Source organism: Sebastes umbrosus, chromosome 6, assembly GCF_015220745.1.
Source record: "Sebastes umbrosus isolate fSebUmb1 chromosome 6, fSebUmb1.pri, whole genome shotgun sequence".
Classification (NCBI taxonomy): Eukaryota; Metazoa; Chordata; class Actinopteri; order Perciformes; family Sebastidae; genus Sebastes; species Sebastes umbrosus.
The window spans coordinates 14,141,098-14,155,790 of NC_051274.1; the positions used below are offsets into that span (position 1 = coordinate 14,141,098).

At 40.4% G+C, this 14,693-nt stretch overlaps 1 protein-coding gene across 3 annotated transcripts in view; it reads left to right on the plus strand.

Annotated features, from left to right (window-relative positions):
- LOC119489969 (chemokine-like protein TAFA-1) overlaps positions 1 to 12,954 on the plus strand; it is a 29,683-nt gene extending 16,729 nt beyond the window's left edge. For 2 of the 3 annotated variants that reach the window (XM_037773047.1, XM_037773046.1), the window contains exons 3-6: positions 10,734 to 10,874; positions 11,962 to 12,086; positions 12,260 to 12,346; positions 12,508 to 12,954. In XM_037773047.1, the coding sequence (XP_037628975.1) occupies positions 10,734 to 10,874; positions 11,962 to 12,086; positions 12,260 to 12,292 (299 nt within the window). In that variant the 3' untranslated portion in view covers positions 12,293 to 12,346; positions 12,508 to 12,954. Of the gene's footprint in view, positions 1 to 10,733; positions 10,875 to 11,961; positions 12,087 to 12,259; positions 12,381 to 12,507 lie in introns of all 3 variants that reach the window. The other variant, XM_037773048.1, reaches the window with a different exon arrangement.
- The last annotated feature ends 1,739 nt before the right edge of the window (positions 12,955 to 14,693 follow it).

Genomic DNA, 14,693 nt, shown 5'->3' on the forward strand with positions numbered 1-14,693 from the left:
AGACAGGTAGTCTGTCCAATCATTTCATCGGGGCCAAATGACCCGACGGGTTTATTACAGTCCTGTGACAGCCACAGATACCAATTTTTTTACTTTTTGTTGTTGGAACATTTGATTTATTGATTGCTGTCGGGATGTAATGAGAATTTCAACTAACAAAACATGTTTCTAAAATCTTTACCAACCCTACCCTTAAGTCACAATCTATCACTGAATGAATTGAGATTCAGCCTATGGCCCACTGATGAAAGCCCTTGCATTTGCAGTATTACGAAGTGATCGTATGTGGCAACATTACCAGGAAAAACAACCATCGGCGACACAGTTTGGATATCTTGGAAGTGAGATCTAAAAACACACATGCAATTACCGCTTATCGCCCTAGGTGCCGCCAAAGAGGACAAAATGGAGATCTTCGAGAGATAGTGACTTAGTAATATATACAGCAGGGATGTAGTTATCAAATCAATCTCGCCACTATGTCCGCTTAGTAGCAGGAGCTCTGGAACTTTCGATCATATCACATTGTCTTCATCAGCAAATGGATTCTGCCCAGTTTAAAAAGAAGAATGTCCTCAAAGTGCTTTCAGTGGTGAAAGACATATTCTGATCATTTACTTAAGTAAAAAACTACTATTACAATTATGTAAAAAAAAAAAAATACTCTGTTACAAGTACTCGTAAATAAGTAAAAGTAAATAAGTACGCATTAAAGTAAATGTACTGTAGAATGGCCCATTTCATAGTGTTACATAAACTATATAAGTAGCATTTTATGTTATATACTGTTGGGCAGCTCCATCTTTAAACTAATCTTTAAAAGACAATTCTGGGCATAATTAGGTCCTAAAAACTGTATTTTCATAAAACAAGTAAATAAATCTGTTAGTGCAGGAAGATTTCAGTATTGCAACTGTTTTTTTTATTCAATTAACATGTCTAAAGAACTGACTGTATGTTTAAACAAGAGCGTACAACGCATATCGTTGCGGTAGATTTATAAAAAAAAAACTCAATATAGACTAAAATGTCTTGATAAGAAGGAGAGTTTTGCACAGAACAAACCTAAATCTATAAAAAAGTACAAAGCTCTAAAATAAATGCAGTGGAGTAAAACATATGACATTTCCCTCTGAAATGTAGTGAAGTATAAGTGCAATCTATCATGAAATGGAAACATTCAAGTAAAGTACAAGTTCCTCGCACTTAAGTACAGTAAATATACATTACACCGCTGTGAACAAAAATTGGCTGCTCTCTGCTGATGAAGACCATGTGACATGATCGAAAGCCCCAGAACGCTTACAAAATGGAGCTATAGTGGTGAGATTGTTTTTATAACTCCATCACTGCTGTATGTATCTTACTTATAATAATAATTAAATATCATTTAAATTGTAAATGCAGACTTGGAAGAAGCACTCAGGAAGAAAAAGTAGAAATATCACGAATAAACCTTGCGGTGTTTTCTCAACTGCTGTTTCCAAGGTCAACAATGAATAACTTACTTGAATAGCAGACCTGTCTAATGCTATAGCAAGCTGCCAGACTCTTCTGTCTCACTGAAACAACTCTGGAGCTTTTCCAAAGTTAGAAAAACATTCTCACAGAGTTTCACATAACAGGGATTGATCGACTTATACGTCTTCCGTATAGAAACAAGGGGTGTATGACGACTTGAGTTTTCCAAAATATATAAATTATTTTGTCACTTCTATAATGACGTGAAATTTATCATATTTGAGCCCCAACTTTAATATCACATCAAAAGAAATGTTAAAAAAGATTGATTAAGATTAATTCTGCACTAATTTTGAGCCCATTTTTCAGTCTGTGTGGGTCTTTTCTATTCTATTCTTTGTCTTTTATAAAATGACTAGGCAGTGGAGGATCTAATGAAAGATGCTATCAAATTGCATTATGGGAAATGTAGGATCCAGTGTTTTTGGAGTTTAACCCATATTGGGGACTGAAAGTCAAGATAGTATCCTTATCATTAACCCCTTTCCACCTCTGTGTAAATGTAAATACTGCAGAAAACAAATTAACAAAGCAATTATGTCATTTTGCATGTACTTTAGCAATTCTTGAATGAACATGCAATTGCAGCAAAATGCTTTCCAATTCAATTTAATTTGGCTAAATATTTGGCACGGATGTTGAATTCATTTTAATTCATAACTAGAATTACCGCCTTAAACTGCAACCAGTCAAGTTGCAGTTTACATGTCTGTCCAAAATTATATCACTTCATCATTTCAGCCTATTAGACGTGTGTGAAATTGTCATAATTACTTCCGCCAAGGCCAAAGGCCTAGGAAGGGGGTTATGTTTTCACCGCCGTCTGTCTGTCTGTCTGTCTGTCTGTCTGTCTGTCTGTCTGTCTGTCTGTCTGTCTGTCTGTTAGCAGGATTACTCCAGAAGTTCGCGATGGATTTGAATGAAATGTTTTGGAGGGGTGTGGTGTGGCACAATGAACAATCCATTCAATTTTGGTGGCGATCGGGATCATGATCCGGATTCAGGATTTTTTTTACGGATTCTGTATATTCAGCCAGAATATTTAGACCTCTGGGTATAACACATGCGTAGTGTAACTGATGACACGTTGATGACGCGTGACCCTGCCTCCTTCTTCGAGCAGAGAGATACGTGTGTGGATGTGTGGAGCTGCTGGCCGTCCGCGGTGAGAAAGAAAAAAGCATTACATGACAGGATGAGAGACAACGTAGTGTAACGTTATACAGACATAACAAGGCTGCTGAATGAGAGAGGCATCCGCCGATACGTTACACAGAAACACACCGTGGTAATAATAAGCCGGCCACCTCACGGTACCGCCAGCTGTGAGCTGTGATCTGTTTTGAGTGCTATTCTAGTTAACGTATGAATTCTTGAGTTATGACATGATTTGTGAGCTTTGACCTTGGACCAACAAATTCGAATCAGTTCATCTTTGCGTCCAAGTGGACATTTGTGCCAAATTTGAAGAAATTCCCTCCAGGCATTTGGGTTCACTAGAATGGACCGGACAGACAGATAGACAACCCGGAAACTTAATGCCTCCGGCCACGGCTATCCCCGGCACGGAGGAATAAAAATGAGACATGACATCCGTACAGCGTGCAATTCATGAAAAGGCCAATAGTCCACTTGGTCAAGTCACTTTAATCCGAGACTAAGTCAAGATGAGTACAGACGAGACTGAGAACAGAAATTTGGACCATGCACTGCAAAACTAAATACAGTGGGTGGAGGAGGATTACTTTTTTCATGCCTCCGCGCCGGCGACAGCCGTGTACGCCTTGAGGGAATTTCTTCAAATTTGGCACAAATGTCCACTTGGACTCAAGGATGAACTGATTTGATTTTGGTGGTCAAAGGTCAAAGGTTAAGGTCACTGTGACCGCACAAAACATGTTATTGGCCATAACTCAAGAATTCCTATGCTAATTATGACAATTTTACACAAATATCTAATAGGATAAATTGATGACATTTTGGACAGACATGGATGTAAACTGCAACTTGACGGGTTGGCGGAGGCATACAACTGTGAGGCGGTAATTCTAGTTTTCCACAGCCAGAACAGACCCACAAAAGAAATCTCAGCACAAGAAATGAATCAACATAAGAAACTTACACCAGGAACAAATCAACCCAGAAACCACGACAGAACCTCCACTCACGCACAAAGTTAGGACTCTTTCAGCTCCTTTTTAGGACTGAGAATGAGCCGTGCCCTGTCGGCCGCAGGTCTTAGGTGGTCACCTTGTTTCCTGACAGCCTCTTTTTTTCCTTCTCAGAGTAATAAAGAGGCAGGAGCACAGAGCATGGCAACAAAAACAGGGCAGTTCCAGTTGAGACCCTCTGCTTCTGTGTGACCTCTGACCCCCACGGATGACAATTTCGGTGTGACCCTTGTTCGCTGTCGATCAAAAATGTTGCTGGAGACGCAACACAAGCGCACACACACTCACGCTCGCACTCTGAAGCTGTCATCTGGTAGACTGACTTTGTCTCTGATAATAGGGGAAAATGGAAATACAGAAAACAATTATACCCTTGCATGGCTCCAGCCTCCACCTGATGAGAGCGCTCATCCCCAGCCATGTTGTTCTCCGTCTCCCTCTGAAATATTTATAATGCAAAGATGGGGTCTCGGAGCATGCAGCGCGTTGTAGTCGCAGGCTGAAACCATGAGCGAACTTGAGGCGTGCTCATCCGTGTTGCATTGCTTTTGTTTAAAAGGTACCCAGTACACCTGCCAGCTGGCAACACCACACCGATTTGCATTTTTATTTGATTTTAATGTATTCTTCGGAGGTGATGATTTCCAAATATAGAGTATCCCGATTCTTTGCTCTGTTTGCTAGCAACGAGCAATGCAAGTTAATTCAGTTGTGCAGTGTGTTTTTAATAGATCAAAGAGGAAATCTAGGGCTGTCTTATGCAATTAAGGAGATGCATTAAGAAGAACAAACCCCTGTGGGCTGTTGTTTTCAAATGATGCCCCACTGCTTCCACTGGTACATCACGATTAACGTTGTGCAGACATGCCCTTTTGTTGAGTGCATCAGACAGCAGGCAACGTTCTCCTAGACCAGATACAAGATCTGGATATTTTTCAGTTAAACCAAAGGCTGTTGATGTTTTCTCAAATACAGAGCCAGGAGTCATGATAACCCCAAGAAACTCAACAGGCTTGGCAACAAGCAGGAACAAGACATGCTTTCTTAATTCTTTTCCTCCTCCTGTATTGAAATTTGACTATTAATTTTGATATTTAAAACCACCTTATCCAATCAACACCTTGACACCAGCTCTGTTTATTATTACTTGTCATTTACCTCTGCGCGAGCAGATTTACAACCAGGCGCTGCACATATTCTGCCATTCTTCTCGAGAAACACTGACTCCCAAATGAACTGCAATCAAGTTTATCAAGTTTTATGGACATAAGGGAAGATGTTTTTTGTAATACAATGCGGTAGAAATGAGAGAATCAAGTGTGAGAGAAGCCAACTGATCTACTTCTATCCAGCAGGTCAAGTGGGGCCCTATTGGTTAATCCCCACAGGAGCTCACATGATGGTTCAATTATACCCAGAAACTGACACTCAACTCTCTCTCTCTCTCTCTCTTTCTCCGTCCTCTCTGACTTTAAGCTACTTTATGGCTTAGTTTGGCTGTTTTAAAACTGTGGGCTGAACAAATGTTCTATGTAACGCAACAATCTGAAAATTGATGCGTCCACACTCTTGTAATCCCAAATGACTTGTTGAGATTCAGAGATTCAAAGCTAAATGATAACACTTCATTTTAGCCCCCATCTAGCATTTATAGGCAGTAAATAAATGATTAATAGATTAATCAGTTAGTCGATTGACAGAACATTTTGATACATGACTCATTGCTTTAATCATTTTCTTTGTCATATATCATAGTAAGCTCCTTGGGTTCTGGACTGTTTGTTCAATAAAACAAGTAATCTGAATAATGTGCATTACCTCGGGTGAAATTGTTTTTTGTAACGGCAATTTTTTTTTACATATTATAGACATAACGATTAATGGTTTGATAGAATCAGCTGCAAATTAATGCATAATGAAAACTAGAATTACCGCCTCACAGTTGGATGCCTCCGCCAACCAGTCAAGTTGCAGTTTACATCCATGTCAGTCCAAAATGTCATCACTTCATAATTTCATCTTATTAGACATTTGGGTAAAATTGTCAGTTATGGCCAAAAACGTGTTTTGTGAGGTCACAGTGACCTTTGACAGTTGACCACCAAAATCGAATCAGTTCATCCTTGAATCCAAGTGGATGTTTGTGCCAAATTTGAAGAAATTCCCCCAAGACATTCCTGAGATATCGCGTTAACGAGAATGGTACGGACGGACGGACAACCTGAAAACAAAATGTGTCTGGCCACGGCTGGTGCGGAGGTATAATAAATAGTTATAGTTAAATAGTTCCCGCTTTAAAACATTCTTTTAACTCATCGTATGAAGCATCCATAACTGGTGATCAATCAGTTAATGAATAGCGTAGCTGTAATCATATATGACAATATATGAACCAAATCTCACCCTGTGTTATAAAACTTTTGTTAACTGTTCATACACTTGTACAAATCATTCACATGCCAGTTTCAAAATGTTTATAAAGTGTTAGGGTGTTTAAAATCCATGAGGACATAATCATTAGGGCTTGAATTAAGAACTATTTTCGATTAAACCATCACAAGTTCTGAGAATCCAAGATGACATCTTCAAATGTCCGACCAACAGTCACCAACCCCTGTAACACTTCAATTTAACCCCCTTATTTAGCATTTGCAAGCAGTATACAAACATTTAATAAATGGTTTATAATGTAGTTGTACGCAGATATAAGGACAATCGTTCATTATTATACAGAATCGGTTAACAATTATAACTTCTCCCACTTATGAGTGCCCACAGGAGGAGTTATATCGATTGACCAATACATTAAAAAACACTTCTAGAGTGTGTTATAAACCATTTGTTAAATGTTTATAAATTGCTAATAAATGCTTAATATGGGGTGCTCAAGTTAAGTGTGACTCGTAACCCAAAGATATTTAATTTATATAACATTAACACACAGAAAAGTCACAAATCCACACAATTTAAGAAGCTGGAACAAGAAAATATTTTTATTAATGATTTAGTATCAACATTGTTGCAGATTAATTTTTTCTCAGTCGAATTATCAATTAATTGATCACTATTGTGTTTCCTAGCAGTAATTATCCATTTATATACCAGCTATGGATGCTTCATAGAACGAGGTGTAAAGGAGGCGTTATAGTTATTTACAAATAAGAATGTCTTTATATCTGCTTGCAACTACGTTATTATTGTGTGTTATTAAGTGTGTTTATACTGCTTCTAAATGCTAATGAGGAGATGTTGAAATAAGGACTGTTTAATGTCACCACTTGGCTTTTATATTGATTGAATTATGATTGACTGAGCTGCAGTGGCATGCTTGCTGTCCTAATTACGGCAGGTTTTCTTCCAAGATGCTGCATTCCTGCCTCTAAGAAAACTGCTCGGCATCGGGAGGGCCTCACAAACCAAAATATTCAAATGTAGTAAAGCGATATATGCAAATCTGGCCATGACACATTTCACAAACCCACGGCTCATTGTCAAACATTACTTCAAATCACTTTGCTGCCAAAATACTAGCTACTTTTTCCCCTCTCTCTCGGCTCTTTCTCTCTACAACCTCCTTGATCTTGTGTCATGCTGACGGGTGTAATTGTCAGATGGTCCTTTGCTGCACAGCTCTCATATGTGGAGAGTCTGAGCACAGTGGGTGGCAGAGGCCAGCGGTTGAGGTGGGTCGAGTCCGTTCGGTCCAGTCCTCTTAGCCTTCGGGGCAAAGCCAGTAGCTCGGTGATAATTGCATGGTGGAGCCAGTGTTCATATTCATGATAACCCTGAAGCAGGCCTCTCCTCCTGCGAATAGATGTATTTTTTTTCCTGCCCGCTTTCACACCTCTTCATCAACATTCAACAAGCTGCAGGGGTCTCGCTCACTCAAAGAGTGTAAAGCACAATTATTCTTGTTTACAGCACACTTGTGTAATGTTTCACAGTTATTATACCTAATATTTACCTAATCTAATCTTCACTTTTTGCATCACATATTGGATAATATGAGCAGTTATTTAAAGGCCGTACTAAGCTAATCGAACCTTGGAAATAATTGAAGGGGTTAGTTTGGATTTTTGGAAGTGGGGTTGTATGAATGCTCTTGTGTTATGCGAGGTAAAATTGCTGCTTCTATGAATGTAGTCTGGTGGCTTTGAAGAGAGCGATACAATGTTGGAAAGGGCTGTCTGATGGCGAGGTAAAGCGGCTGTGGATGGGAGCAGCAGTAAAACGGATTTCAGCCACCTAAAAAAATAAATCAATATCAGTTTAAAGGGACTGTTTGTAAGAATCAGAAATTGCTTGTTAACAGCGACACCTGTGGCCGTTAAGTCAACGAAAGTCAGCGTCCTGTTGCTCGCGCTTGTGCTCGCTCTACATAGACATGAACGAGCATCGCTCAAAACAGTGAGGCGACACACGTCAGCTAAAAGCACAATATCACTCTATATTTCACCTGCTTGGCAGTAATGTTAGCTGACCAGACGAAGGTCTCTCCATGAATCACTGCTGATCCTAGTGTTGGCTTTTCCTGCCTCAGCCTCCCGACCGCGGCCGGAGGGAACAGGGGAGACACCGGAGTTTTGGTCGTAGACGATAACGTTTCTCGCTGCAGAGCCCCGTCACTTCACAAGACACGGGAAACCTCTGTTGGTCTGGTGGAGCTGCAGCAGTTATTTCTGCACAAACGTCCACCGTACATTCACTACATATTCTCAGAGTTAAACTAACTCTTCTGCAGTGTGTAGTGTGCGCGCATGCACGTGAGAGGTGGAGCGAAAGAGTGAGAATGAGCGTGGTGTGTGAAGTGCGACCGCGGCCAACACTGTTTTGCAAGACGGGCTTCACTAGATATAACTTTGCAGTTTTGGTGCTTCCGTGTAGTTTGTGTTGGAGTCTCGTCTGAACAGCGTAGCCACACGCGAGCGCGCATGGGACACTGACCCGCAATGATTTATATGTGTAAGAAGTTACAAACAGTCCCATTAAGTGTAGCTATGTTACATTTTGAATACTTTCACCACTTCACTTTGCCATCAGACAGCCCTTTTTCGACAGGGAAATTAAGCAGTTATATCACAGTCTTCATAACCACCAGACTACATTCACAAAAACAGTCATTTTACCTCGCAGAACACAGGAGTTGCTGGTCTACCGCTGCAAAGATCGATTCGTTTTTTTTGTGTTATTTTGTGACTTTTGGATCTGAACTAACATGGCGTCCACGGCAGTACATTGTTTAGCTTCCATGCCAGTAATCCTGTCTGCTTCTCAAAACTAGTAGCGTGCCGACAGCCGTCTAAGTTACTGTAACCTTAATACACCGACTATTGTGAAGCATGGATACTGTATATGTAGTATCATCAGGTCACGTGGGAAAAAGATTTTAAAAGAGCTTGTGAAAATGGCATTTTGATGCCAAAACATACATACTCTGACCAAAATTTGAATGTTCTGATTTGAATACATAATGAACACTACTGGGAAACTACAGAATGATATAAAAACCTAAAAGAAATAATACTGCACTCGCCCTTTATATTAAAACCTTAGAGTATTTTCGAGGGGAATTGTGTCTTTGGTGGAACTGCTAACAACTCACATCTGAAACAAAACGAGGGGCCACAACCAGGCACTGTTTTTTAATGAAGGGTTTCAAGCCAACAAGCTTGGAAAACCACTGGTTTAATCTTTAACAATGCATTTTATAAGGTTACCGTATGTTAAATCTTAATCTGAAAAATAACTAGTAACTACAGTTGTCGGATTAATTTCATGTAGGTCTGCAATTAAACCAACAATGGGTAGAAATGGAGCAAATATGATTTTAAAAGTTATTTTTAATAAAACTGTCACTATATCCTGACAGTAGTGCATGAGACAGGTAATCTGAAAAGAAAACATGTGCCTCTGTGTCCTCCGGTGCTCCTGATGGCATCTACAAGATTTCACACACCGAAAGAAAACAACCAATCAGAGCCGATCTGGAGCCTTGCCGTCTCTGAGCAACTGTCAATCACTCACAAACTCCGACCAAATGGTCAAACTAGGCAGCGCTGATCAAATATGAATCAATATTCTGTTACTGTAATGCCTATTTCTGGCATAAAATGTTTTCAGAAACATCTTGTAGTGTACTGTTTAACTGTAAAATGAGAAAGTTTGTGACCCGGCAGCCATGTTGAGATCAGTTGAGGAAATACCAAGCACCGCCCACCAGCTGGAGCAAACTTTCTCATTTTACAGCTAAACAGTACACTACAAGATGTTTCTGAAAACATCTGAGGTGAGAAATAGTCATTGCAGTAACAGAATAGGAATTCATATTTGATCAGCGCTGCTTAGTTTGACGGTTTGATCGGAGTTTGCTGATTGACAGCTACCTCTGTTGAATGAACAGCCAATAGGAACGCTCTCTCTCTGAAATTACCTGTAATTGGCCAAAGTCTCCCGTCACTGGCTAGATTTTTTAAAGCCTGAAAACAGAGCCACGAGGAGGTGCTGAAGTCTAGTTTTCTCTCAGAGCACTTGAATTACAATATGCTGAAAGGTTATTATGAAATGTTTGCCCAATGATGCCAGAAATATTCTGCCTACTGCAGGTGTAACAATTAATCTGTCAGTTATTTTTTCAATTAATTGTTTGCTGTCAAAACTGTGAAAAAATTAGTTTCTCAAAAATTGAGACATCTTCAAATGTCCAGCAGTCCAAAACTCAAAGATATTTAGCGTTCAACGATATAGAAAAGAGGAAATCAGAGAAAACCTTGCAGTTGTGATTAATTTTCTCACAATCGACTAATTGACTAATCTGGACAGCTCTAATTTAGAGGAGTAAAAAGTACAAGGTTTCCTCCTGTAATGTAGTGAAGTATAAAGTAGTGTAAAATACCTCAAAATGGTAATTAGTACTTGACTAAATGTACTTAGTTTCTTTCCACCACTGATGACAGTCTAACCACAAATGTCCACACAGTGAGCTGTTTGATCACCCTTGAGATGCTGACTTCATGTAGTTTTTTTTTTTTTTTCTCTTATCAGAGGGGGGCACATGTGAAGTAATCGCTGCTCACCGGTGCTGTAATAAGAATCGTATTGAGGAGCGGTCACAGACGGTCAAGTGTTCTTGTCTCCCGGGGAAGGTGGCTGGAACCACCAGAAACAGACCCTCATGTGTCGACGGTGAGTATTTTAATATCAGGTTTTACTACGAAGCCGTCCAAAGGTTGCACGAGGAACACAAATATTTGATTTGAATGCAAGCCACAGTGCAGGAAAAGAAAGGTTTCCATTCAACTAAACATGCATGGTACCATAAAAAAAGTCCTGACAGACAAAACCTGCTATGTTTTGTAAAGATACAGAGATCTGTTCAAATAAAAGCCTAAGTCACCCATGCAATGCCTTGTCCCAGATAAGATTAACATTACCGGGGATAATGTCACATCCAGATTCTGTTGCTGACAGACAGCAGAAGGTATCTGCAGGGGTAAGCTTTACTCCAACAGTCAAACACAACTGCTGAATGTAGCACACCTCGGGGAAGAGTAAAGAAATAAAGAACAGCATAAAGCGAGGAGATGCAGAGGAAAGCGGTGGTTGATTACATAGGTACCTCGCAGATATTTCATGATGGTTTTTTTTTTACTTTGACAAATGTCTGCTACACAGGCTCAATCCCTTGTAAGAAATGGATTCGGTGCTCAGGTCTAGCACAACTAAAAACACATATTGGCTTTTCAGAAAACCTCTCACCTGCAGCTTTTATCTTAAATCCTTTTGCAAATATTACTGAAATCTCTGAGCGGACTGGGGGAATATGAGGTTGCTCGATGTCAGCTCTGACAGATTCCTTTCCTCTGTCACACATTACAAACCATTTACTGTCTACTTACCCTGTATTTAAGGCAATTTTCTCTCCCGACGGTGGAAATGTGGCGTGCATTAAAGTCAAGTCACAGTCACGTCTACCGATCCACTCACTCAATGAAAAGCCCCAGTTCCACCCACCGCTTTGGTGCAGCCTATAACTGCATCTAATAAAGAAACCGCATTGTAATAGGCAACAGTTTTGCACTGTAACAAGTTGTCTGAAGCACATACATGCCAACTTACTTACTGCCACGACACATTTGATAATTAGGATTAGCCGCCCCCTCACCTAATGGCCATCTATCTGCAAATTGCTGGTGTGTGCTATCTGGTTTTGCACTCTGTTAATGGTGAAAGGCACCTGCATCACCATTTCTCTTGTCTTTGTTGCCTGTAGCATCCATAGTAATTGGGAAGTGGTGGTGTGAGATGGAGCCTTGCCTGGAGGGGGAGGAATGCAAGACGCTCCCTGACAACTCGGGCTGGATGTGTTACGCCGGCAACAAGATCAAAACCACAAGGGTAAGATAACCTATCTTGACCGCGGGTAAACGAGACGTTACAGCAGAACAGTGGGAGAGAAAGGCACAGCGCCGCGACAACACAGCATAGTTATCGGGATTGCATTTCACTGCAAATTGACTTGTTAACAACACCGTCTAACCCCTCAATTTCCTCCTTCTTTTTCTTGTCAGAACACTCAGCCATACACAACATCAACATATTAACACTTGGCGGGAAGGATGCAAGGGAACGCCTCTGGTGGAAAGGTTAATCTGCAGGTCAGCCTCTTCATTTATACCGGGACACACACCGGTATGCTAATTAATTTCTCTCAAACTGTCTCAGTTGCTGAGCTTTGTGGAGGGCAAAACACACAAGTTGTATTCATTTCTGTGATAACCACATCATCCTAAGTAAGCCTTTTCCTTCTCGTTTTCAGCGCCGTCACAGGACCAATTATCACAAAGACAATGAACCTATTGTTGCTCTCAGAAATGTGAACACTTCTCAGATTAAAGTGTAAAAAGATGTAGAATACATAAAGCACATCCCGCTCAAGGCTACTGAAAATACTGACGCTCCAAGATGCCTGCGGGGAACTTCATCATAACCTTGTAATGAATATATTTTCATCGTTTCTTTCCGACTTTGAGATGGAACGTGAATGTCTGTGCATTTGAATTAATCTCTGGAGAGCATCCGACGTCCCTCCTCAGACATCAGTTAAGACAGATGTTCACTACGAAGCACCAAATGGGAGAGGAATACATCAAAGGATGCGGGATGAGCAAGTACAGTAGTTGACAGCCCTCAGGTTTTTCTTCTTTTTTTTTTTTTTTTAAATACTGTAAGAGGAAAAATATTGTACATAAATTGTTTGTCCTTTTCTTGTGTACATGAGCTTTATTTATGGTGGTTTATGGAAAAAACGATCATTCGAGTCCCTGAATGCAGTCCTGATCTTCCCTCTTGTTACCCACAAAACCCAACACAGCCAAAGTTGGACCAGTTCAAGGATGTGATGTTAAGATAAAAGAGAGGACATTGTGAGGGAGATGTTTTAAGCTTGTGTGTCTTGATACTGTACATTTTACCATTTTGTTTGTATGGTACTTGTATGCCTTTGATCACCTCTTAAATGGCTCTACCAGTCGAAATTGGTAACGCGTCAGCTACCCTGAAACTGATCGATTCACCCAAAAATGTGATACCAGTAGGTTGTTTTTCGATACTTGAAATGCCTTATTTGTGTCAAATCATTCAAAGATGATATTGTATATATGAAGCCATCTATTGATATGTGCTGAAATTTCATTAAAGTCATTGTTCCTGTAACTAACGTGAGTGCATCTTTGCCACTGCCCTCACAGGTCAGGTCAGTTACCAGCGTTCAGTCATAGTAATCTGATTACACCTTGATGCTAAAGTAGCCAAACCACTGCTTTAAAGGGAGAGTTTGACATTTTGGGAAATACATTTTCCCAAAATACCTCTTACTGAAAGCTACATGAGGAGATTAACACCATTCATGTCTGTATGGTAAATATGAAGATCAGGAAGATTTAGCTTAATTTAGCATAAAGACTGGAACAGGTGGAAACAGCAAGCCTGGCTCTTTCCAAAGGTAACAAAATCTGCCAACCAGCACCTCTAAGCTCACTAATTAACACATATCTCATTTGTTTAATCCGACTAAAACCAAACTGTAAAAATGACAAATTGTTGTTTTAATAATCGGTCGGATTATAGGGAGCCGAAGTGAAACCGGAACTTCAGGGTTCTGAAGTAAACCTCATTCAAAAATCCTGTAAATAACTTACAAATAACTAAAAATCCAGCCCTACTCAACAGTATGTCATGTGGATAAGATAAGGATAGAGACAGCAAGATACACTAGAGACCATCTTGCAATGGGATCACACCAGTCATGACGCCAAATCGGACCAGGGGTTTAAATTGGTCGGGCCCCTTCACTTCCTACCTCCCTTCTTCCGCCGTCCTTGCTCAGACCACACCCATCTTCAAACTCTGCCTTCATTTTGATCTAAACTACACATCTGTAAAGTTTCGTGACTGCATCTTGCACGGTTGTGACGCTATCGCAGTGACAAATTCTGTCCACAGACAGAGAGACAGAAATATAAACACCTGGCAAAGTGCTCAAAACCACCTCTGTAGTAGTTCCCGCTACAGTAGGTGTCTCCAGGAACACATTTTTCCATGATGACTCACAAGGTGAAAACAATATCAGTGTCGCTGTCGCGCCTGGTAAATATTGTCTATTCAGTATTTCTGTTTTTAGAGGACTTTAACGAACACGTTTCCCAGGAACCATGCTGGGAAATTTCCACAGGAGCTGGAGTTTTTGTATGTTCACAAATGGCACACAATTTCACCAGGCAGCCCAGTCGAGTCCAGTTTGTGGCACATTAGAAAGGCTATTTTTGCGTTTTCACCTCAGTCGAGGTTCCAAGCAAGCTGAGCCAATACTAGAAGGTGGTGATAAAACACTGCAGATCACTGATTGGTCAGAGAGTATCACCACTAGCGCGTCACGGACATGGGACATCCTGCACCAACCCACCGTTTTTAAATACCCAAGCTACCGTCAATAGCGACCGCAAT